The 25,638-nt window shown below is 39.8% G+C and overlaps 1 protein-coding gene and 1 pseudogene across 3 annotated transcripts in view; one reads left to right on the top strand and one right to left on the bottom strand.

Moving 5' to 3' along the window:
* Ift88 (intraflagellar transport 88) overlaps positions 1-25,638 on the top strand; it is a 121,756-nt gene that overhangs the window by 37,532 nt on the left and 58,586 nt on the right. For all 3 annotated transcript variants that reach the window (XM_042685625.1, XM_042685623.1, XM_042685624.1), the window contains 4 exons: positions 811-1,042; positions 8,284-8,354; positions 23,255-23,341; positions 24,955-25,054. In XM_042685625.1, coding sequence (XP_042541559.1) covers positions 811-1,042; positions 8,284-8,354; positions 23,255-23,341; positions 24,955-25,054 — 490 coding nt within the window. The remainder of the gene's footprint in view (positions 1-810; positions 1,043-8,283; positions 8,355-23,254; positions 23,342-24,954; positions 25,055-25,638) is intronic.
* LOC122112592 lies at positions 14,626-16,301 on the bottom strand (annotated as a pseudogene).

The following is a 25,638-nucleotide window of genomic DNA, read 5'->3' as shown; positions in this document are numbered from 1 at the left end:
ATACTGGTTCATATGATTGGAGGCTGGATAGTTTAACAATTACTCCATGCTAGAGAGCCAGAAAACTGGCATCTGCTCAGGCCAAGAAGCTGAAAGTAGACAAGGAAGATTAACCACTACTCTCTGCATATTACAGAATGAGTTTGGCAGCAATAAGTTCTGATACTTTCTACAGAATGCATGATTAGGCCAATTAAATGAAGTGTGACACAGTATCACATGTTGTATGATTCCATTTATATACAGTGTCTAAAATTAACAGAGACAAAGTAAATTGGTGATTGCCTCGGGCTGGTAAAATGAGAAATGACTTAATGGACTTTTTTTTTTTTTTTTTTTTGGGGTCCAGTCGTGAGGCCTGAACTCTGGGCCTGGGCGCTGTCCCTCAGCTCTTCAGCTCAAGGCTAGCACTCTACCACTTAAGCCACAGCACCACTTTCGGCTTTTTTCTTTTTGCTTATGTGGTGCTGAGGAATCGAACCCAGGGCCTCATGCATGCAAGGCAAGTAGTGCTCTACCACTGAGCCACCTTCCCAGTCCCAAGATTTTCTTTTTTGGGAAACAGAAATGGCTTAATTATGTGGTTATATACTTCTACAATTGTGTAAATATATAATGGTAATCACTGTGTGTCATACTCAAAACAAGTGAATTTTTTTATATCGGTGAAGATATATACTATATATTCATATGGGGATAAAGACAATAACATTTTTAAAAATGAGAAATTTAACATATACTCTGGTAGATATTGAATACTACACTGGAGAATTCAGTCTTTAAGTCTCATGTGTGCTTAATTTTATTTAGGATAAAAATAATGCAGAACATTGGCGTTACATTTATTAAAACGGGTCAGTATTCAGATGCCATTAATTCATTCGAACACATAATGAGCATGGCGCCAAATCTGAAGGCAGGCTACAACTTAATCCTCAGTTATTTTGCCATCGGAGATCGAGAAAAAATGAAGAAGGCATTCCAGAAATTGATTGCTGTACCATTAGAAATCGATGAAGATGAGAAATACATTTCACCAAGTGTGAGTATGAAAGAGCAATGTAGCCATCTCCTACTGATATGTGTTTTCTCCTTTTTAGAAATAAGAAAGTTGGAACAAACCATTTGAGTTTCTAATAAACCTATTAATAATATTTTGTTAATTACTTTTGAGCAAGAGATTGTTGAACTAGGATGAGATATGTTTAAGATAGACTGACAATTTTTAATTTTAGTCATAGCTAAAAAACAATAAGATTTACATGTCTTTCATTGAGATATCTTTTTATGTTTCTGTTTAATTTTAAGGTTTTTTTTTTTTTCCCAAGAGAAATCTTGAACATGGAGCAGGGATCTAGACCATACTAAGTTGATGATGGTCATGGACTATTTATTTATTTATTTTTTGGGGGGTCTGGTCATGGGGCCTGAACTCTGGGCCTGGGCGCTGTCCCTCAGCTCTTCAGCTCAAGCCTAGCGCTCTACCACTTGAGCCACAGCACCAGTTCCGGCTTTTTTCTTTTTGCTTATGTGGTGCTGCGGAATCGAACCCAGGGCCTCATGCATGCAAGGCAAGCACTCTACCACTGAGCCACCTTCCCAGCCCATGGTCATGGACTATTTATACTTGAATTTGGAAGTTTTACTAACTGTGAGAACATGAGGGGTAGGAAGTCCTGCCTCATGCTTATGTCACTGCCATGTAGGCGGGGCATCAAAGGGTGGCTTGGGGGGCGGGCTACCAGATATAGAGGAGGGGAGTTCTGGGGGGGATGAGATAGGGAGGGAGACAGGGCAAAGACATGTGGCAAGAGAGGCACTTCCCAGAGCAAAGCAGTACCTGGGCTCTCCTCAGGCTTGAGGAGAGCCAAGGCCAGCTAGAGAGGAGACCTGTGTTGGAGGAGAGGCTTGTGCACAGCTGATGAGGCCTGTAGAAAGGCTTGTGCAGCACCAAGAGGCCTGTGCAGAGCAGAGAGACCTGTGGAAAGGGCTATGAAGAGTGGAGAGGCCTGTGGAGATCAAAGTGGCCTGTGGAGATTGGAGAGGCTGAGGAGAGGTGGAGAGGCCTATGCAGAGGCCAGTGAAGAGCCAAGAGGCCTGTGGAGAGGAGGCAGGGTGGTGGAGAGACCTGTGCAGAGGTCATTGAAGAGCCAAAAGGTCTGTGGAGAGGAGGAATGGTGGTAGAGAAGTCTGCACAGAGGCCAGTGAAGTGCCAAGAGGCCTGTGGAGATTGGAGAGGCCCACAGAGAGGTAGAGAGGCCTGTGGAAGACTGGAGAGGCCTGCAGAGAGTTGGAGAGGCCTGCCGAGAGTCAGAGAGGCCCACAGAGTGGTGGAGAGGCCTGTGGAAGAGTGGAGAGGCCTGCAAAGATCGGTGAGGCCTGTTGAGAGTTGGAGAGGCCTGCAGTAAGATAGAGAGGCTTGCAGAGAGCAGAGAGGCCTGCAGAGAGGTGCTGAGGCAGAGAGGCCTGTGGAGAGCAGAGAGGCAAGACTTGTACGAAGGAGGAAAAAGGAAAAAAGCTTGCCCCCTTGTAGGTTGCAGTTGTTCCTAGTTCTGAGGTAATCTAGGACAGTACCTATTAATATCCCAACTTCATTCTTCAATGAAATAGAAGAAGCAATCCAAAAATTCATATGGAATAATAAAAAACCCCCGAATAGCAAAAATAATCCTTAGTAAAAAGAACAATCCTGGAGGAATAGGAATACCAAACTTCAAACTCGACTACAAAACCATAGTAATCAAAACAACTTGGTGCTGGCACAAGAACAGCCCTGAGGACCAGTGGAATAGATCTGAAGACCCAGAAATGAACCCACAGACCTAGCCACCTAATCTTTGATAAGGGAGCAAAAAAAAAAAAAAAAAAAAAAAGAATGGAAGACAGCATCTTGAGTAAATGGTGCTGGCAAAATTGGTTAAACCCCTGTGGGAAACTAAAGTTAGATCCTTATATATCACCCTGCACCAGAATCAACTCCAAATGGATCAAAGACCTTGAAATCAAAGCAGATACCTTGAAAACATTACAGGAGGGAATAGGAGAAACTCTAGGGCTCCTTGGCACAGGCTGAAATTTTCTTAATAGAGACCTAGAAACAGAACAAATCAAGAAAAGGCTGGACAAATAGGATTGCATTAAACTACAGAGCTTTTACACGGCAAAGGACATAGCTACCAAGATCAATAGAAAGCTCATGTATTGGGAGAAGATCATATCTAAAATATTCTTAGAACACAAAACATTAAATCCCCCCAAAACAAATGTTCAAAGAAACAACCATTCCATTAATAAGCTGGCTAAAGATTTAAAGAGCCACTTCTCTGAAGAGGAAATAAGAATGGCCAATAGATGCATGAAGAAATGCTCCACCTCTCTAGCCATAAAAGAAAAGCAAATCAAAACAACATTGAGATTCCACCTCATCCAGTCAGAAGGGCTATAATGAAGAACTATAATCAAGGGAACCCTACTGCACTTTTGCAGTGTAAACTTGTTCAACCATTCTGGAAAGCAGTATGGAGATTCCTCAGAAGACTACATAGACAGCTCCCCTATGACCAGCAATCCCACTTCTGGGCATCTAACCAAATGATCACAAACAAGGGCATACTAAAGCTACCAGCACAACTATGTTTATCACACCATTTTTCACCATAGCTAAGATATGGAACTAATGCAGGTGCCCCTCAGAAGATGTATGGATCAAGAAAATGTGGTATATATAATATTGGAATTGTATGCTTCTATCAGAAAGAATGACCCTGCGCCATTTGTTAGGAAATGGAAAGACTTGGAAAAAAATCATACTAAGTGAAGTAAGCCAGACCAAAGAAACGTAGGTCCCATGATTTCCCTTATTTGCAATAACTACTATATGTATAATGACAAGCTTATCAGATGAGCAGAAAAGCTCAAAAGCTATGTACATATAACCTTATAAGATGATGCAAGTGAAATGAACCCCAAGATACAGACACAAGGTTTTTCTTTGTCATTGTTTTTAATGTACTACGTGATTTTTTTTTGTTTCTTTTGAATTTCTTTCCCCTATAGTATATCCCCTAATGTCACTGTATTTTGATACCCTGCATTTTGTATATAAACTTATCTACTTTGAAGAGGGGAAGGGAATAACAAAATGCTGAAATAAGGACACAGGATGACCCATTGCAACAGTGATACTCACAAGACGATTGGAAGCAAACTTTACAACTTCATGGGGCGGGGAGAGGGAGGTAAGGGATGGAAGGGAGAAAAAGGAGGGGGTAACAATGTTCAACAAGAAATGTACTCATTACCTTACTCATGTAACTGTACCCCTCTTCAGCATCTTTCCAATAAAATAAAATTTTTCCTTTGTCACCTTTAATCATGCCTCAGTGGGTTTTCTTGCTCTCAGGTTATGACATATGGAGGCCCTAGCGAGATAATACATATGGACGGCTTTGTCTTTGGCCCCTGGGAAGCCCACTCATAGGTGAATGTGTCCACTCTCAGAGGTGAGATCCTCCCTTGAGTGTCTGAATCCTAGTGACCCACATGGACAGGAGTCATTTGGAAACCCTCCCAGGGTGAGTCTGGGTAGGCTTGCATGTGGGGAGACTCAGTGGAAGGCTGGATCCACCATTACTTCCTGAGTCTGAGGCTGGGACAAGATGTTGCCCACACCTCCTGGGACTTCTTTGAGAAGCCATCTAGGACCTCCTCAGTGTAAGGTGTATTAAATAGGTAGATTTCATTAGGTAGCCAATGAAGAGAATTCCATACGATATTCAGGCAGGAAGTTTATTTACTGAACTGCTGTACCTGCTGTGCATGGTGGAGAGGCATGGCTGAAAGGGGTGACTCGCCCCTGGGCCATGACTTATCTAGGCCAGGGATGGGAAGAGGTGTGGCAAGGTGTGGCCACACTGGACCCAGATGTGACCTCAGGGCCTTGTCTTCCCCTGGTCCAATGGGAGGCATGACCCAGGGCAGCCTGGGATGTGACCTTGGAGGGGGAAGTGACTGCTTTCAGGAGTACCAGGTTACCTAGGTAATACAAATACTGGGGGGAAATACAGCCAAGAGGTAGGGAGGTGTCTGCATAGGGCCTGCAAGGTCTGGGGCAGAACTTACACTCAGGAAGTCATCTGGGACTTCCTCAAGATGTCATGTAGGATTTCCTCAGAGAGGTCACCTGGGACTTCTTTTAGAAGTCATCTGGGGCTTCCTTGAGACTCCATCTGGGCCTAGGCAGGCTGGCATCTGGGGAACTCAGCGCAACACTGGATGCTGTGTTACTTCTATAGTCTGAGGCTGGGAGGAGATGTTGCCTATGCCTCCTAGGGCTTCCTTGAGAAGCCAACTGGGACTTCTTTGAGAAGTTATCTGGGACTGCTTTGAAAAGTCATCTGGAGCTCCTTTAAAGAAGCCGTCTGGGGCTTCTTCAAAAAGTCATGTGAGACACATGGGTTAAGTGTCTGTGGCCACTTGTCTGTCTTATCTGTCTTTGGCTGTTGATATTTTGTTTCCTTGGAGCCACTGGTAGATGGCTTCAGTGGGCTGGCTGCCAGGGGATGGAAATCCCAAGAGGGAAAGTGTCTCCTGAGATGTTTCTGGATCTGTCACCTTTCTGTTACTCTGACAGCTGGCTTGTGGACTCTGGACATGCCATAAAAATTTTCTTTTTAAAGTCACTTAGAAATTTTCTTGAAGTAAGTCTCTGCCTTGACTTCTTTCTGCATGTTTTCTGTATTCTGGTGATCAATCCATATGGAATGGTGGGTATAACAGAGTGGACACACTTGGTAACCTATCCATTACCTCCAAGGGTATGATGCCATTGTGAGGTTCTGTTCTGTAGGGCGGTGGTTGAGAGAGACCACTTACACCGGCAAGTCTGACATTGGTTGATTCCACCTGGCATCTGGTCTGGCCATGGTTGGGGTGGAGGGTTGTTTCTGGACAGCCTACTTTTAATCTGATAGTGTTCTTATACAATGCAGTAGAGTTCAGCTTGCTGAATGGGGGTGGCAGGCCCGCTCAGCAGATTCAGAGTCCTAGTAGGGATGAGTTGGAGGGGTCTTACTAGGCCACAACTCAGCCTTTGGTTTTTGTCTTGTCTTGTTTTTGGAACTGGTACCAGTTTTAAGTGTGGATCGTGTTTTTGTTGCACATTTGGACATCTCTGGGGGAATAAAAGTTCCAGCCTCCTCCTGGGCCCAGTCATAGCCCAGCTATGTCTGTCTCCCTGTGTCGTGTGGAAGTCGACAGTTGGGCACATGCAGTTGCAGGCCTGATTTGGTCCTCTAGCAGTCTGGCTAAAGAGAGGGATGTGGGCCTGGTTCAGACATTTGGCTGGTCCTGGCAATGTAAAAAGTCGTAAAGTGCTCTTGTTTAAAAATGGATGAAAGAATCAGGTCAGTGTAATTTTAAGTGTCCCCCACTCAGCCTTCCTCCAATTGAAGGTATTCAGAATCTGTGCAGTGAAATGTTGTATATAATTTCGTTTGGAGTAACACATTGTTTTTAATGACATCTAATTCTAGAAACCTCTTGGTAAAATAGGGTAGGGTTATAGCTTCCTGGCTTAATGGGGTTAGTGCTCCTGAGTCAGCTTGAAGAGGTTACAGAAGATGGATGTTCTGAGGCAGGATGAGATTAAAGGAAGAGGCATAGAAAATAGTGGTAACAAAGTGCATGTGAAGACTGCATTTGGGAAAAATGGTTACAGGCTCAAGACTAACGTGTCTGTCTGTATCTGGTTATTCATCACTCTGGTAATTTGCCCTGGGCTTCTACTTAAAACTGTCTTGAAAACCAATAGAGTCTTAGCCTGCTAAGCCTATGGAATGTATCCTTCATCTATGTAAAATTTTGCAGAAAATTCAGCAGGAGGTGTGACAATCCATCAAAGCCACTGGGAAACACTAACACAACCCAGCCAAGATCCAGCCTATCTCTTCCAACCTGCAGATTCTATTTAGAAAATGTTCAAGGATGGCCTGTTATTATCTGCTGGACCTGCCTCCTCCCCCAAAGGGAGTTTAGGATTTGGTCCAAAAGAAGGATTAAAAATCAATGATTTGATTGTACATGAAGCCAGTGGGTCAGGAACCACCCCCCTCCCCCCTCCACATGTCACACTTGCCATGCGCTTCTGAGGGGTGGGGCATCAAAGGGCAGCTTGGGGGGGTGGGCCACTGGATATAGAGAAGAGGGAATTCCGGGGGGAAGAGATAGGGAGAGAGGGAGGCAAGAGAAGTGCTTCCCAGAGTGGAGCAGTGCCCAGGCTCTCCTCAAGCCTGAGAGAGTCCCACGAATGCCCTGACCTGCAGAGAGGCCTGTGCAGAGCCAAGAGACCTACTCAGAGCCAAGAAGCCTCTGGAAAGGCCTGAACAAGGCTGAGAGGCCTGTGGAAACGTCTGTGAAGATCCAGTAGGCCTGAGGAGATCGAAGAAGCCTTTGGAGATTGGAGAGGCCTGCGGAGAGGTAGTGAGTCTGGCCCGGAGGCCAGTGAAGAGCCAATAGGCCTGTGAAGAGGCCAGGACATAGGCCAGTGAAGAGCCAAGAGGCCTGTGGAGATTGAAGAGGCCCACAAAGAGGTGGAGAGGCCTGAAAAGATTGGAGAGACCTGCAGAAAGTCAGAGAGGCCAGCAGAGAGTGGAGCAGTCCATGAAGATCAGAGAGGCCTGTGGAGAGGTAGACAGGCCTGCTAAGAGCAGAGAGGCCTACGGAGTGGTGGAGAGACCTGTGGAGAAGCGGAGAGGCCTGTGGAGAGCAGAGAGGCGAGGCTTGTAGGAAGGAGGAAAAAGGAAAAAAGCTTACCACCTTGGAGGTTGCAGTTGCTCCTAGTTCTGAGGTAACCTAGGACAGGGTTGCAGACCAACGAATAAAACTCCTTTGTCACTTTTAACAATTCCTCAGTGGATTTTCTCACTTAGTGGTTATTACACTAACAACCACAGGTTCTATGCAATTAATCATCCTTTTTCTTGCCTGATCCTTTTATTTACCCCTCAGAATATGTGTTAATTCATTGTGATAAGGAATGAGACGAGAGAAAATGAAGGTCTGCTTTACATTAGGATAAAGATTTACCAAGACTGTAATATAACTCAGTGGGAGAGTGCTTGCATACTTTGCAAAAGGTCTTGGTTCCATCCCCAGCACTGCATAACAAACAAACCAACAAATTCACAAAGATTAATTTACATTTTGTAAGCTCATTATTTGTTTTTTTGAGATTAGAATGTCGTAGTTTTTGGCCTTGACTGTCATCCAATTTTATTTTCCCAGGATGATCCACATACTAACTTACTGATTGAAGCTATAAAAAATGATCATCTCAGGCAAATGGAACGTGAGAGGTAACATTTTGAATACTTAATAATATAAATTTTTGTGAAATGATTGAATGTGTTCTCATGGTTTCTTACAGAGCTTCTTATATTCAGTAAATTCTTTGAATAATACTGTAATTTCACATTTCTATATTTTTCTGGATTCCCGTTCCCCTTCAAAATAACCTGTCCTCATACTTCTAATTATTCTTATTCTTACTATTTTTCTCTAATTCTTTTGCAGACATTTGATACAACACTAGAACTCTTTGCATATTATTTTATTATTTTCTTACACATTTTTTTGTTTTGAACCCTAATTAAAGATCAAGTATAAGAGAAGAAAATTATATTTTTTGTGTTCTTTTCTTTAATATCTGTTTCTACTTTTTTTTCCGTTGGTCATGGGTCTTGAACTCTGGGTGTAGGCACTGTCCCTGAGCTCTTCAGCTCAAGGCTAGTGCTCTACCACATGAGCCACAGTGCCACTTCCCATTTTCTGGTGGTGAATTGGAGATGAGAGTCTCATGGACTTTCCTGCCGGGGCTGGCTTTGAACAGTGATCCTCAGATCTCAGCCTCAGTAGGTAGGATTACAGGCATGAGCCACTGATGCCTGGCTTGTTTCTATTTCTGATTCAAAATGGATGGGATCTCCAAATTATCCTACTCTATGGACATCAGTGAGTGTCCAATAATTGATTTACATACCTTGATCTATCCTTGGATCCCTGGGATGAAACCAACTTGATCTTTTTAATTTATTGCTGAATTTTTTCACCATTATTAATATAGTGTTAATATACAGAAGAGTTGCAGTTACATGAATCAGATAATGAGTAATGAGTACAACTTGTATTTTACCATGTTTCCCCTTCTGTTTCTCTCTCTCGGTTTTCCCCTCCCATCCTACCCACAACACATCCAGTTCATTTTCCACATGGTATCCAGTGAGCACCATTGCTGCATTTGTTCATCGTGTTCCACCTATTATGTGCCCTTCTATATTCTCCCAAATAAAGACTAACAAACAAGACAAAAGGAAAGAAAAGAAAAACAGAAACAATAGTAACTGAACTCCACTTTCAGTTGGAGTTCATTTCGTAGAATATTAACTTATGTGATCATCTGGACATAGCCATCAAACTTTTGTCTACCACTTCTATAAATATCCTTGTTTGGCCTCAATATATGAATGACTAGAGTCCTGTATAATGTATCATGTTCCAGTATGTATGCATATGTATGTGTTTATTAATCAGTAATCAGTTTGTTTACTTTTAGATTTATAAAAAAATTCTAATTAATATAAATGAGAGAAACCATGCAACCCATGTTTCTTTGGCTCTGGATTATTGGAAATTTATACCTATGTTTATTATTATAGAATTTGGTTGATAATTCTATGATAAGAAAATATTTTGTCTTTGTTTGATTTTAGAATGAGTGTAATATTGGCTTTATAAAATAAGTTTGGTAGTGATTCTTCCCTTTCTCTTTCATAAAAGGTTTGAGAAGTATTGCTGTAGTTTTTGTCTTTAAAGGTAGAATTTGGCAGTGAATCTTTTGGGTCCTGGGCTTTTCTTTATTGGAAGATTATTAAATGTTTCAATCTTTTGCTTGTGATCTATTTAAATGGTTTAATTTTAGTAGGTTATATGGATCTAGAAATCTATTTCTTTTAGATTTTCTAGCTTATTTTAATATAAATTTTCAAAGTAGTTCCTCATGATCCTCTTGATTTCATTAGTATTTGTTGTGATACCTCCATCTGTATCTCAAACTTTATTAATTTGGTTCTTTTCTCTCAGATAAATTGGTTATGAATCTTTTCAAGAGGTCATCTTTGTGTTTTGTCCATTTTTTTCTATAGATTCTTTTTTAAACTTTTCACTCAATAATTTCTTGCCATCTTTCCATCTGCTAATTTTGGGTTTATCTTGTTTTTGTAGGAGCTTAGAATGCATTATTATGCTACTTATTTGAAATCTCTGAGTTTTATGTAAGTACTTATAGGTTTAAACTTTTGTCTTACTGCCTTTGCTGTATCCCAAAGTTCTGTTTTTTGTTTTCATTTTCATTAGATTTTACAAATATTTTCATATCCCTACTATTTCTTCAATGACCCATTGGTCATTCCTTAAATTGTTACTCTATCTTCTTGGTTTGAATAAATTCTGTGGGGTTTTTTTTTTTTTTTTTTGAAGTTGAATTCTAGTGCTGGTCAGATAGAATACAGAGAATCATTTCAATGTTCATATGTTTGCTAAAATTTAATTTGTTCCTAAAATAAGGTCTATTTTGAGAACTGGAGGCTGGTGGCTTATGCTTACAATCCTAGCTAGTCCTACCCTCGCTGAGATCCTAGTGTCATGATTTGAAGCCAGCTCAGGCAGGAAAGTCAGTGAGACCTCCAATTAACCACCATAAAGCCGCAAGAGGACCTATAGATCAAGATGGTAAAGTGCTAGTCTTCAGCAGAAAAGCTCAAGGACAGCACCCAATCCCTGAGTCCAAGTCCATAAGTGAACAAAAAATTTTAAAAAGGGAAAGCTTTATTTTTGGAGAGTTCCATAGCTGTTTGAGCTGTACAGTGTGTCATTATATAGCTGCTGGATGAAGTACTCTGTAGATATATGTTAAGTCCATTTTGTTTAATGATGATGTTTAATTCTGAGGGGTTTTTTTTTTGTTGATTTGTTTTCTTTTTTAGATCTGGACGTTCTATCTATTATTGAAAGTAAGGTATTGAAGTTTCCCACTGTCATTGTCTTGAGGTTCTATCTGATCTATGCTTTTAAATCCATAAGTGTTATTTAATGAAATTGGGTTCATTGACATTTGGCCCATATATATTAATTAACAACTATAGTTCCCTCTTAGTGGATTGTTCCCTTAGTTAATATGACATGACCTTTTTTGTCTCTAATTTTGGTTTTGAAGTCTACTTTATCAAGTGTGAGTATGGATACTCTTGCCTGCTTTTAGAGTCTATTTTCATAGAAACTTTATTTTTTTATTGTGAAAATACTGTACAAAGGGGTTGCAATTACATGAGCAAGATAATGAGTACATTTCTTATCAAGCATTATAGCCTCCTCCTTTGTTTCCCCTTCCCATCTGATCCTCCCTCCCACCCCCATAGATGTTTTTTTTTATACCCTGTCACATACCTGGTGTTTGTTGTCAGTAAGACACATTTTTGTAGGCAACAGATGTTTAGGTCATGCTTTTTAATTTATTCTGTGTTTTGATTGGAAAACTCAGACCACTGCCAGGTGCCAGTGGCTCATGCCTGTAATCTTAGTTACTTAGTAGGCTGAGATCTGAGGATCATGGTCAAAGCCAGCCTGGGCAGGAAAGTCTGTGAGTTTTTTTTTTTTTTTTTTTTGGGGTTTGGTTGTGGGCCTGAACTCTGGGCCTGGGTGCTGTCCCTCAGCTCTTCAACTCAAGGCTAGTGCTCTACCACTTGAGCCACAGCTCCCTTCCAGTTTTTTTCTGCTTATGTGGTGCTGAGGAATCGAACCCAGGGCCTCATGCATGCAAGGCAAGCGCTCTACCACTGAGCCACCTTCTCAGCCCTCTGTGAGACTTTTATCTCCAGTTAACCACAAGAAAACCAGAAGTGGCACTGTGGCTTATGTGGTAGAGCTCTCGCCTTAAGCTGAAGAGCTGAGGGACAGTGCCTAGGCCCAGAGTTCATGCCCCCAACCAACAAATAAAAAAATTGAGACCATTAATATTTAGTGTTACTGTTAAAATATACATGGTAGCTCGGTGCCAGTGGCACAAGCCTGTAATTGTAGCTACTCAGGAGTCTCAGATCTGAGGATTATAGTTTAAAGCTTGCTGGGACAGAAAGGTCCATGAAACTTTTTTTTTTTGTCCCTTGAACCCTGGACGCTGTCCCTCAGCTCTTCAGCTCTTTAACTCAAGGCTAGCGCTTGAGCCACAGCGCCACTTCCAGTTTTCTGTTGGTTTATTGGAGATAAGAGTCTCATGGACTTTGGGGCCCAGGCTGCTTTGAACCATAATCCTCAGATCTCAGTTTCTTGAATAGCTAGGGTTACAGGTGTGGGCCACCAGTGCCCAGCCATGAGACTTATCTTCTGTTAATCACCAAAAAAGCTGGAAGTGGAGTTGTTGTTCAAGTGCTAGAGTGCTAACTTTGCACAAATAAAGCTCAGGAACAACACCCAGGTATAATAAAAAAGTACCTTAATATCTGCCATGTTTTTTGATTTTGCTGTGCTTCATTTTTTCTGACTTCATTTAGTATTACTCATCTAATGAGATTTATTTTTCTCCCCTATTTTCATGGTCATGTTTATTTTTATTTTTGGTTCATGTCCTGGGGCTTAAATTTGGGACCTGGGCTCTTTTGCTGAAGGCTAGTGCTTTATCAATTAAGTCATAGCCCTACTTTTGGTCTTTTGCTAGTTAATTGGACTTTCCTACTTGGGCTGGGTTTTTTTTGTTTGTTTGTTGTTGTTGTTGTTCATAATGTAGCATAGTTATTTTCAAGTAAAATATTAAACCCAATAAGCAACAAAAATAAGACCAGCAAAATGTTTAACAAGAAACTAATGAACTTTCTATAATCAAATATTCAATTATCAACAGTGTCTTTTTACAAGGGGGAAACCCATTGTTTACAGGCACATCATATCGAAAATAAAATTTCAATAGAATCTTAAATAATTACCTTTCTTTTTTCTTTTCTTTTCTTTTTTTTTTTTTTGCTGCTTTTGGGGCCTGAACTCTGGGCCTGGCTCAAGGCTAATGCTCTACCACTTGAGCCACAGTGCTATTTCTGGCTTTTTCTGCTTATGTGGTGCTAAGAAATCGAACCCAGGGCCTCATGCATGCAAGGCAAGCACTCTACCACTGAGCTACCTTCCCAAGCCCCAGATAATTACCTTTCTTAAACTGAATTATTAGAACAGTAATTATGAGGTCACAAATTCAAAATATTTTACACAATTTTAGGTTACTGGGTATACATGGAAGTCTTGTTGGGAAAATGGAAAAGAAAGGAAAAGGAAAAAGCTGGACTCGTTCTCAACAGGCTAGGACTGCTAATTGAGGAACGTAGCCTTTCTGTGGGCTTACAGGCTGAGTTAAAGTGGGGATTTTGAGCCAGGGGTTTTACAGAGTCTGAGTGAGGAGACAGGAGTTACTTGAATTTAGTATGAGTGGGGGGGTGTGACTGCAGATGCAGGCAGAGAGTAGGGTATTTCCTTATCCAAGGTCTCAAGCTTTTTAATGTTCAAACAATTCTACCTCTGTCTTGCCCAGATAGTGTGTCCAGTTCTGTCTTCCACCCTCTTAATCCCTTTCATGGCTCAGCCTCTCAGCCTTACAGGATAGGCCCACAATGAAATATTTATAGCCATACTTAGGTCAGATTGTCTTGCCTGTGGCAAGCATATCCATGCATGCCTGGGGTAATAGGGTGAGGGTCAATCCATCAAGTCTGAATTTTAAAAGTGATTTTTCTTCTCACAAAAGTTCCAACACTTGGGGCTGGGAAGGTGGCTCAGTGGTAGAGCAATTGCCTTGCATGCATGAGGCTCTGGGTTCGATTCCTCAGCACCACATAAGGAAAAAGAAAAAAGCCAGAAGTGGTGCTGTGGCTCAAGTGGTAGAGCGCTAGCCTTGAGCTGAAGAGCTGAGGGACAGCATCCAGGCCCAGAGTTCAGGCCCCACAACTAGACCCCCCCCCCCCAAAAAAAAAAAAAAAAGTTCCAACACTTAAGCTAGAACTTTCAGCATAATTTTGCCCTAAGAGGGGCTGGGAAGGTGGCTCAGTGGTAGAGCGCTTGCCTTGCATGCTCGAGGCCCTGGGTTCGATTCCTCAGCACCACATAAGCAAAAAGAAAAAAGCCAGAAGTGGTGCTGTGGCTCAAGTGGTAGAGCGCTAGCCTTGAGCTGAAGAGCTGAGCGACAGCGCCCAGGCCCAGAGTTCAGGGCCCATGACCGGACCCAAAAAAAAAAAAAAAAATTTGCCCTAAGAAGTTAAGTCACGTTTTGCTAACTATAAGAGTCATGTAATTTGTGGTACTGATAATGGGAATTCCCAGGAGCCACCACTCAGACAAAATATATACCCAAGGAAAGTCTTTATTAGCCAGCCGGCGACCACACTCAGGTGTTGGGTACCCAAGTGTGATAAGCCTGTCTTCCAACCAAGTAAGGTTAATATACCCCTCACCTGGGGTTTGGAAATTCCCTTTTTTGCTAATCTACAGCAAGCAAGCAGGAAATAATATGTTCAAATCTAAGTGCATTGTGTTCATCTACCAGTTGTAGAAGTTTGCTGTGGTCTGCTTTTGGCTTGTGTCTTGACATAATTCAAGCAAACTGATAGATTCAGCTCAAGTTTTGGCAAGGGCTTACCAAAGGCCATGGAGCATCTCCTTTTGTTCCATCTCCTTTCATCTTGATCCTGATCACCTCTTGAAGCATCTTCACCTTCCTCCTCTTCATTTTCTTTCTTTTTTTTTTTTCTTTCTCTTTCACCTTCTCTTTTTCTGGCAGAAGTTCTAACTCTGGACTTAGTTGACAGATATTAGGAGGTTCTTCTGGGGGAAGTTCTACAGGTGGTATTTCTATTTTATTTGCTGAGGCAGCATCACTGGCTCTGGGTCAATTTGTTTAGCTTTTTGCTAGCTTCCTGCAGTGTGGGTTGGGGGCTTGGCTGATTTACTCATCCAAGTTTTTCTGAGGTGGCTTGGCTCCTCCAATATGGGCTCATTGATAACATCACACTGTTGATGCTGATGTTCTTCTCTAGGAACCTCTGGATTTTTAAATTCTTTGAGGAACTCATCTAAATTATCTGCCTCCACCTTTCCTTCTTTTTCACGTCTTCTGGAACAAGTGGTGTAAGAAAGCGTGTAAAAAGTTTCAGTAGTCTGCCATTCCATAAAGGCTGAGCAGGTAGAGAAAAGTTTTTCCATTCCTCCTGTCTCTATCCACATCATCAATTTCTTGGTGGGTTGTGCCAGATCCAAAGTTGTAACAATATCAGAATAACCACTAAGCTTGGCTCCAGTGATCTTGCTATCTAACTCTTGGACACTGTCAACAATTAGCTTCCTCTTTCTCTTGGCTTTTATTTCTTTCAGAGTGATATCAATGGGCTCCTAAGCAAATGCTTCTTCCTCATTTGCAACAGTGTTGTTTGATCAATCCGTAGTTGGCTTTGGTTCTACAGGATCTACTGAATTAGGATTATTAGGCCCATATAACCATGAGCAGGCTACTCTAGCAGCATTACTCCTGCCTCTGAGATGCCACATGTCAAAGATGCCACTATTGTTACTGCTAATCAGTTTATCATTCAATATTCCACCATCATTTCTTTATGTTCCTTATATTGATTGTCATATTCTAGATGGTTAATTTTTTTCATTCAGATTGCTAGTACTCTGTTCAGGCTCTAAAAGGAGGTTAGAAGTATTAGAACTCCTCAAAAGCACTGTCTTCTTATTTCATGATCATCCATTCCAAAGTCACCAAAATCATTTTGTTGTTGGATACTGATGTTCCCAACTTTCTCAAGGTTATCTCTTCTACTCTACTTTGGTTTAGGCTGAACTGCTTGGCTACATTGATGCCATCTAAGTCTGGCAGTGGTTGATCAAAGTCATGAAATTCTTCAGTAAAGTAATGATGCTGTAGGCTGCTTCTTGATTTTCCTCAGTCAGGTCAACAACACCTGGCCGAAAAGCCATCTTTATCTTACAGTCTGCAAGAAGATATTTGGCTTTTTTGTGATAGTCAAACTACTTGCAGTAAGAGATACGCTGATATTTGCAGTGCCATCTTGACCTTTGGTAAGATGATACTTTCCACACTGCTCTCTAAACTATACTTGAACATATGGACTTTAGTTTTCTTATCCGAGTGGGCTGCCAGTCAAATTTTGATCAGAGACCCTCTTACTGAGAACAAAATGTAAGTAGAACATGGTTCTGGTTTTCTGTGAAACAAAAGGAAATCTCTGAAGGCCTGGAAACTGTTACTGCCCCCAACCTGTGAAGGTGCAGTTCCCAGCTGTGGGTTGGTTGAACTTGGGCTGGTTTTAAACCACAATCCTCACATCTTAGCCTTATGAGTAGTTAGTAATACCGGTGTGAGTCACTAGTGCACAGTGGTTATGTTTATCTTGCTTTTCTTTGAGTACTATTCCTTTACCTATTTTCTGTGGAGCCAGTTCAACTGGTCTTGGTTTAGTTTTGGTTTGTTATGGAAAATTTTTATTTGCCTTTCAGTTAGGATTGATAGCTTTGCTTAGTAGAGTAATCTAGGTTCATGGTGGTTTAAAATTTTAAAATATATCACTTCACTTTATCCTTTAAAAAATTCCTATTGATATATCTGCTGTTATTCTGATGAGTTTCTATCATAAGTGACTTGATACTTCTCTTTGGTAGCTTTTGATATTCATTCCTTGTTTTGCACAGTTGCATGTTTTAATTGTGATTTATATTGAAGTGATTCTTTTCTTTTTTTTGAAAATTTTTTTCTTGTGAAAATACTGTACAGAGGAGTTACAATTACATGGGCAAGATAATGAGTACATTTCTTGTCAAGCATTGTAGCCTCCTCCTTTGTTTCCCCTTCCCATCCCTTCCCATCCTCCCCCCGGCCTTGAAGTAGTTCTTTTCTGGTCTGGTCTATTTGGTATACTAAAAGCCACCTGTATCTGAATGGCTTCTTTTCTCAAATCTTGTGAAAACTTATCCTATTATTTTATTGAAAGTATTTTCTAACCCTTTCTTTTGCACCTCCTTTTTTTTGTTTTGGTCCATCGTGGGGCCAGAACTCTGGGCCTCAGCTGTTCAGGTCAAGGCTAGCATCCTACCACTTAAGCCACAGTGCCAATTCCAGTTTTTTCTGCATATGTGGTGCTGAGGAATCGAACCCAGGGCCTCATGCATATGAGGCAAGCAATCTACCACTGAGCCAACTTCCCTCTTTTTCAAAATTCATGATTCATAGGTGGTTCTTTAGTAGTATACTAGAGGTCTTGTCTTGCATGTTCCATTTGTATTTCTTAAGGTTTTTAAAAAAAATTCATCTCATTCTATCACATCTACTGTAGTCTGATCAACTCTACTGGATAGACATTTCCACTAAGTATTTTTTATTAGGTGTATTGAGTTTTTTATTTACATAAGTTTGGCTTTTCTTTTGTAGGGTTTCTATGTCTTTATTGACTACTCTTTATATTCTGCATTGTTTTCCTTACTTTATTCAGCAGCTTATTTGTATTCCCTTAGAGTTATGTCAGCTGGTTATTTGTATCCTCTATTACTTTATTTAGCTTTTTTTTGCCAGTTGTGGGGGCTGAACTCTGGGCCTTTAGCTTTTTATAAATATCTTCTTTCATTTGTTGATCATTTTTATATGCTTTTGAGTGGCTTTCCTTATTATTATGCTTAGAGTCTGTTACTGTGGTGTTATTGACTATTTGGAGGTGTAATGTTGACTTGTTTTTTATATTTCTTGTGTTTCTGAGTTTAGATTTATACATCTGAGGCTAATGGTTGGAAGTTTCAATCATCTATAGTTTTCCATTTAAAGTAAAAAAGGAAGATCTCAAACCGAATGAAAAAAAAGATAATCTATACATTCCAACAAAGATATTATAATTACTGAGTGCATTTTTAAAAGTTTGGTATATTTTTAAAGCAATCATCATCATCATCATCGTCATCATCATTATCATAAGCAATTATAATCATGTTTGAATATGAAAAAGTAGAAAAACTGCAGAAAAGAAGTAATCTCGGCATATATATATGAATATATGACATAAAAATAAAATGGAAGTTTTAGAACTAGAAAATACAATAATTGAAACAAAGAGTTTAGTGGGTGAGTTTTGTGGCCAGACTACCACATTGCCCAAAAGATAAAGAATTACAGAGTGTCTTAGGCAAAAATCTTCAAGGAAATATTAGGAAACCAGAATATTAAAAAATCAAGTGAGATTTTTTTCCAGGAATGTGATAATGATTTTAGATTTGAAAACAAACAATAATTCAGAATATTAGGTGAGTGAGGGACAAAAACTAGAGGTCATCTCAATAGAAAATAGAAAAAAATGGGACAAATGCTTATGTGATGTAAAAGCAAAAATTCCGACGTTACAAGTAAATAGGAAGCTCTTCAGTCCAGTAAAATATATCAATGAAATTTTTATCACTAACAGTATACTGTCTAAATACTTTCCCTGTGAGATCAACACCAAGATAACAATATCTACTGATGAACATGTACCAGAGGCTCTGGCATGGCTGACTTGGAAGAAAGTTCCATGTTGTGCAGGAAGGTGTAAGTTTGCAAGTGGCATGATCTTGTATAGAGGAAATCTTAAGGAGCCCACTAAAGCTATTGATTCAACAAGATTTAACAAAGTTGCAGAGGGAAAGTATCAACATATAAAAATCAATAACATAGTATAGAAATATCTTTTAACACTGTTAATCCAAAAAATTAATAGTAACATTTAATATAGCATAAGAATTATTAAGAATAAATTTAGTAAAAATGCAAAACTTACATTATTAAGCATCATTTAAATCAATATAAGAAACTAAATGACATTGAATGTTTATGAATATACATAAATGTCTTTAAGATCAAATGCTCTGCCATCACAGCACTGTTTTTCAATAGTGGCACGCTGATCCTCAAATTCATGTGGAAATAGAAAGAGCCCAAAAAATGTTTTATTTATTTATTTATTTATTTTGAGTCCAGTTGTGAGGCCTGAACTCTGGGCCTTGGCGCTGTCCCTCAGCTCTTCAGCTCAAGGCTAGCGCTCTACCACTTGAACCACAGCACCACTTCTGGCTTTTTTCTTTTTGCTTATGTGGTACTAAGGAATCAAACCCAGGGCCTCAGGCATGCAAGGCAAGCGCTCTACCACTGAGCCACCTTGCCAGCCCCTATTTTTATTTATTTTATTTTATTTTATTTTTTGTCAGTCCTGGGGCCTGAACTCTGGGCCTGGGCGCTGTCCCTCAGCTCTTCAGCTTAAGGCTAAAGCTCTACCACTTGAGCCACAGCGCCACTTCTGGCTTTTTCTGCTTATGTAGTGTTGAGGAATTGAACCCAGGGCCTCATGCATGCAAGGCAAGCGCTCTACCACTGAGGTATCTTCCCAGCCCCCCAAAGAATATTTTAAAAGACAAATAAAATTGGAGAATTCATATAAAGCTATACCAACTAAGACAGTATGGCTTTAGCAAAAAGATGGACATGCAAATCAGTGGAAGAGAATTGAGTTAAGAAATAAACCATTGTCAGTGAAAGTTCTGAGACAGTTTAGTGGGGGAAAGGCTAATCTTTTTCAACAAATAGTGTAAAAGAATAAAGTGGAGCTTCTCTCACAGAAAAGTTATTTCAGAATGGGCACTAGACCTAAATGTAGGAACTAAAACAGTAAATCTTAAATCTTAGAGAAATAAATATTACAGTCCTTGGGTTAGACAGTGGTTTCTTTGAAAGAATACCAAAAACACAAGGGATGAAAGAAAACAGGAGGTAAAAAGTGTATATATCATCAAAGTCAGAAAGTTCTGTTCTTTTAAGGTTTCTATCAAGAGTGAAATTATAACCCAGTGAATGGGGAAAATATTTGCAAATATATAAATGACTAAAGAAGGGGATTATTTCTAGACTTTGCAGATAACAAAGAGGCAGTAAACAAGCCACTAGCTTATAGTCCTAGTTATTCAGGCTCAGATTCAGAAGTTGGCAGTTCAAGGCTACCCTGTAAAGCCGAATTCGGAAATCCTTACCCAAAAGACCACCAGAGACCGTCACCAATGTAAAAACAAAGGAGTCTTTATTGCAAGCTCTTGGTCCTCTCCCCTCCCGCCCCCCATACATGGCAGCAGCTGATAACGCTGAGAGACCCTGAGCCCAGGGTTACAGCACTTTTTATACACTTTTTTAGGGAAGGCAGGGGCTTTGCATACATCATAACTTCTTGTAACAAATGACTACAAACTGCGGGAAGATCATAAAACAACTCTATAGTATGATTGGCATACTACAAAGCGGGAAAGGACCAGAAACAAGTTTTTGGTTATATCAAGGGGGCTGATGGTCTTTAAACTGGTTGGCTTGCACCACAGGGGAGTCTCATGAGGATACTTGCTAAACTGCAGGGTGTCTGGTTTAGATAATGGTCACTAGACCCTAGGAGAGGCTGTTCTGGAATTTCAGATATCGTAATTCCAGGCATTGGGGCTGAAGTGGGTCAAGGGTTAAGTTGCAGAACTGAGATGGGCATCTTAAGTGAAATGGAATTGCTTAAGTTCCTCAACCCCAAGTAGTAAAGTCTGCTAGCCTCCATCTCTACAATTACCAGTAAAAAGCAGGGCAGGAGGCTAAGCCTTTGTAGTCTAGCTAGCTAATTGTAAGGTGCTGAATTCAAACCCCAGTACCACCATCTTCCAGCCCTCTCCTCCCGCCCCAAAAGGGACAGTAACTCAATTAGAATGTGTAAAGGATCTAAATAGACATCCATATAAAAGCACAATTAGCACTTGAAGAGATGCTCACGTCAGTAGTTAGGGAAATATAACTCTGAACTACAGTGACTTACTATTTTACACCCACCAGTAGAGAGAACTATATTACAAAAGATAAACTTTGTTGAGAATGTGGATAAAATGTGCTGATAGTGAAAATATAAAATGAGCCATCACTGTATGGCTCATTCCCTGCTTCTTTATATAGATTGAATGTGTTTCAATGTTCTGTTTTCATATATGTATAAAATATGTTGACCTTGTTCAGCTTCCTCTCTCATGTTGGTACATACCCCCACAACATAACTTGTTTACTTACCTGTTATTCATTCTTTATATTAACTGTACAAACCAGCCTCACTATGTTTTCTTAAATCAGGAACACACCTTTAAGATTAGATACCATGACTGAGTAGGGTTTATTCAGGTGATGCAAGTTGGTTCATTACTCAAAAAATTACCAGTTTATTCCACCATATTAGCAGGTTAGATGGAACTATCCCATTTTAAGTCAAAAAAATTTCTCTCCATTTCTGGATTTTTTTTTTTATTCTGGGTATGTGTTGAATTTTGTTAATGCTTTTTTTTCCCCTGCATCATTTAATGTGGAATATTACTCAGTAACAAAAAAGGATGAACTGGCTGGGAATGTGGCTTAGTGCTTGCCTAGCATGCATGAAGCCCTGGGTTCATAAATACAAAAAGCTTGAAGTTGGTGCTGTGGCTTAAGTGGTAGAGTACTAGCCTTGAACAAAAGAAAGCTCAGGGACAGTGCCCACGCCCTAAGTTCAAGCCCCAGGATTGGCACACACACACACACACACACACACACACACACACACACACACACACACACACACACACACACACACACACCACATACACCAACAAAAAACAAAGAAAAGGATGAACTATTGATGCATATAACTGTTAGGGTGGATCTGAATGGAATTGTCTTATGAATTCAGACATTCCCAGCTACTATAGATTATTTAACCCCCATTTACATAATATTCTTAAAATAATTATATTATAGAAGTGGAGATTAGACTGGTGGTGTCAGGAAGTTTAGAAGGATTAGTATAGGGGTGATGGGAAGGTAGTGTAAGAAATGGAAACATCCTAACTATAGTAACGGATTGTAGGTTGGCAAAACTGGGTGAATGGTACAAATGCATGTGAATATACAGTTGCCTCAAAAATGTTTAATAGCAAGAAAGTTACAAAACTGGTATCTAATGACTTGAACTTTTACTTATCAGTACAGCATATTAAGCCTGAAGAACAAGTTAAAAATGTTTTGTACACTTTAGTCCACTTCAAAAACTGCTATGTGTATGTATGGTAATTCGGTCTTACTACTTGACTGCATACTTCTTTCTTTAAATTTTTTTTACATTTTTATGCAAGGGGGTTTCACTGTGATATTCCCATACATGTATACAATATTTTCTGATCAGATTCACTCCCTTTCTTTTTCTTTCTTACCCCTTAAGCCTTTCTTGAAACAATTTCAACAGGCTTTATTGTTCTATTTTCATACATGCATATAAAGTAATTTGGACCACATTCACCCTTATTCACTCTCCTCCTCCTACTAGTACCCACACCCATCAGACCCTGTCATTCATTTTTTTCTGTAGTACTTGACACATACATATATTATGCTTTAGTTAGATTACTCTTATTTTTCCACATCATCGTCAACCCATGATTCAACAGTTTTCAGTGAATTTTCTTATGTTGTCCTGTATGCACATCATGTATTTTAATATTATTTACCCCCATCATTTTCTTACTGTCACTCATTCCTCTGCATCTACTCAAACAGTCCCACAGTTACAGTCATCTCTGTCTATATAGATAGATAATTAGACAGGGCCTATATGTGTGTGTGCGCCATATTTTATCATATATATCCACAGTATGTGGCATATGTGTGGCATATATATATATAATATATCTACACTATATATAAAAATGTTATTGTGTTATATATAATGCATTATATATAAATGTGTGTATTTATTTGTGTGTGTACAATTTATGAATATATGTATATAGATATACGTTACATACTACTTAGTTTTCTTTTTTTTGTCAGTCCTGGGGCTTGAACTCTGGGCCTGGGTACTCTTTCTGAGGTTTTGTGCACAAGGCTAGCGCTCTGTCTTTTGTGCCACAGAAGACTAGTGACTCAGGAGGCAGTCATGTTGCTAGTTACGTTTCTAGTTTTGGTTTTTAGCATGACTTAAGTATATTTTCTGTGATGTGCTAGCTTTGACTGACAGTGCTTACACATTTTAAGAAATGAATCTTAAACTCTTTTATATCCATTTCTGAATGCAACTTTTTGTTTGTTTATTAATAGGAAAGCCATGGCAGAAAAATATATCATGACAGCTGCAAAACTCATTGCACCTGTAATTGAGACATCTTTTGCTGTAGGTTATGACTGGTAAGAAATAAATGGAAATATATTTGTTAATAGAATTTTTGTAATTTATGTTTTGACTGATTTAAAATTTACTACTGTTATTAGGAAAGCAAATGGTTAGTATTGGTTTGTATTTGTTAGGCAGACAGTATTATATGGTATGGTTAATAGAAGCTATTGTAAATGTTCTGGAAGATAATTGTTATTACTGTTTTTGTCATTTTGTAACGTATGTGCTGGGACAGGCATGCTGACATTTGTTATAACTGCTTCCTTTGTGTGTGTCCCAACCCATGCTTTCTTCTTGCTTAGTGTTTCTCACTTTTTTTTTTTTTATTATTTTATCAGTATCACTAAACCTTCCCGGTTGAGCTAAAGTTTTAAGAGTACAGTATAACTAAGAAAGTTGAGTTATAAAAAATATGCTGACTGCCTAAGGCCAGATAGTTAATTTTAGTGATTTTTAAACTATATGTTATTGGAATTGCCTGGTCACTTGTTAAAAGTAAACATAAGGTCTGGACCGGTGGTATAGTATATGTATGTGTGTGTGTGTATGTATGTGTAAGTGTGTGTGTGTGTGTGTGTGTACATGTGTTTGCCCATTTTCCCAGCACTCTTTGTTAAAAACAATACTTTCTCCATTGAATGGTTTTGGCATAGCTGCCTACAACTAATTGGCTATATGTTCTGAAACAATCTGGTCCTGGTGTATAAGTGCTGGTCCTAGCATTCCATAAAACCAAAGAAAGAGGCAGGCTGATCTAGGCCTGCAGAGAGTATAGTTTTTGGAAATGTGGTCTTGGGTACAGCAAGACCAGGTAGATCCCTGTGATTTTTCAAAAAATGATCAGGACAAAAGTGACTTTACTTTACCTAGGCCATTTTTTTCCACCTATAAAATAGAAACAATCCTCTGAGAATTGAGGATGAAATTCAGTAATGCTCATAGAGAAATTAACACCATGCTGATATATATTAAGCAGTAAATGAAAGGATCTATCACATTCATCCTATGGGACCATGTGGAGACAAGCACAGGAGAAAGATTATTATAAGGTTTATTAGAGGAGCCTCTCTTCCTCCCTCCGCCCCCCAGGGAGCACATGGCACCCTCCGCTATCTAGGTTGCAGCAGGGTTTGGGGGTAGGAAGTGAGATAGATGGGAGCTCAGGTAGGTCTGGGAGGAGAGAGGCAGGGATTAGCTGTATGGTGGGAACTCCAGGGCAGGGAGGAGCTGAGGTCTGGGTAGAGCTCAGGACCAAAGGTGGGCATAATGCTTACAGTAAAATCCTATACTTTCTGAGAACAGATATATTAAAGTTTTTTCAAAGTAAGACACACAAAAATATATTCTACAAATTATGTAGAATGTTTCTTATTGTAGAACATTAAGAGAAAAAATATAGGACTGAGGATTAAGACTTAGCTCATTGGTAGAATTCTTGCCTAGTATGTGAAAACCCTAAGTTTGTTTTCCAGCACTGGAGGTGTGTGTGTGTGGGGGGGGGGGGGGTGCAGGGAGGGGGTGGAGGTGAGGACCTTTCAAAAGTCACTTTTAGGAATCAGCAGGATAAATGTGTTAAAATAAAATCTGATAACTTTTTTTTATGTTTTCTTTTCCTTTTTTATAGGTGTGTGGAAGTAGTGAAAGCTTCTCAATATGTAGAGCTAGCCAATGATCTGGAAATAAACAAAGCAATTACATACTTAAGGCAAAGGGATTTTAACCAAGTAAGTTTGAAAATCAATTTTCAACAGCATTTTATATGATAATTTTGGTTCAAGACATAAACCCAGAGAAACTCCTTTATAGACAGTTTGAGGCCCTGAGTTCAAACTCTGTTCCTACTAAGAAAAATGTTATCAACGGGCTAGGAAGGTGGCTCAGTGATAGAGCGCTTGCCTTGCATGCCTGAAGCCCTGGGTTTGATTCCTTAGCACCACATAAGCAAAAAGAAAAAAGCCGGAAGTGGCGCTGTGGCTCAAGTGGTAGAGCGCTGGCCTTGAGCTCAAGAGCTGAGGGACATCATCCAGGCCCAATCTATATACTGTTTTGATTTGTTTCTTTTTTTTCTAGTCTTGAGGATTGAACCCAGGGCATCACACATGCCAGACATTGTGTACCACTTGCATTATTTCCACAGCCCTTTAGTTGTTTTTTTTTTTTTTTTAACTTTTAAATTTAGTATGTGTGTGTGTGTGTGTGTGTGTGTGTGCGCGTGCGCGCGTGTGTGCATGCGTGCCAGTCTTGGTCTTGAATTTAGGGCTTGGGTGCTGTCCCTGGACTTCTTTTGCTCAAAGCTAGTTCTCTATCC

Source organism: Dipodomys spectabilis, unplaced genomic scaffold (assembly GCF_019054845.1).
Source record: "Dipodomys spectabilis isolate Male_0828 unplaced genomic scaffold, ASM1905484v1 ptg000095l, whole genome shotgun sequence".
Classification (NCBI taxonomy): Eukaryota; Metazoa; Chordata; class Mammalia; order Rodentia; family Heteromyidae; genus Dipodomys; species Dipodomys spectabilis.
This window is presented reverse-complemented; position numbering and strand designations above follow the sequence as displayed.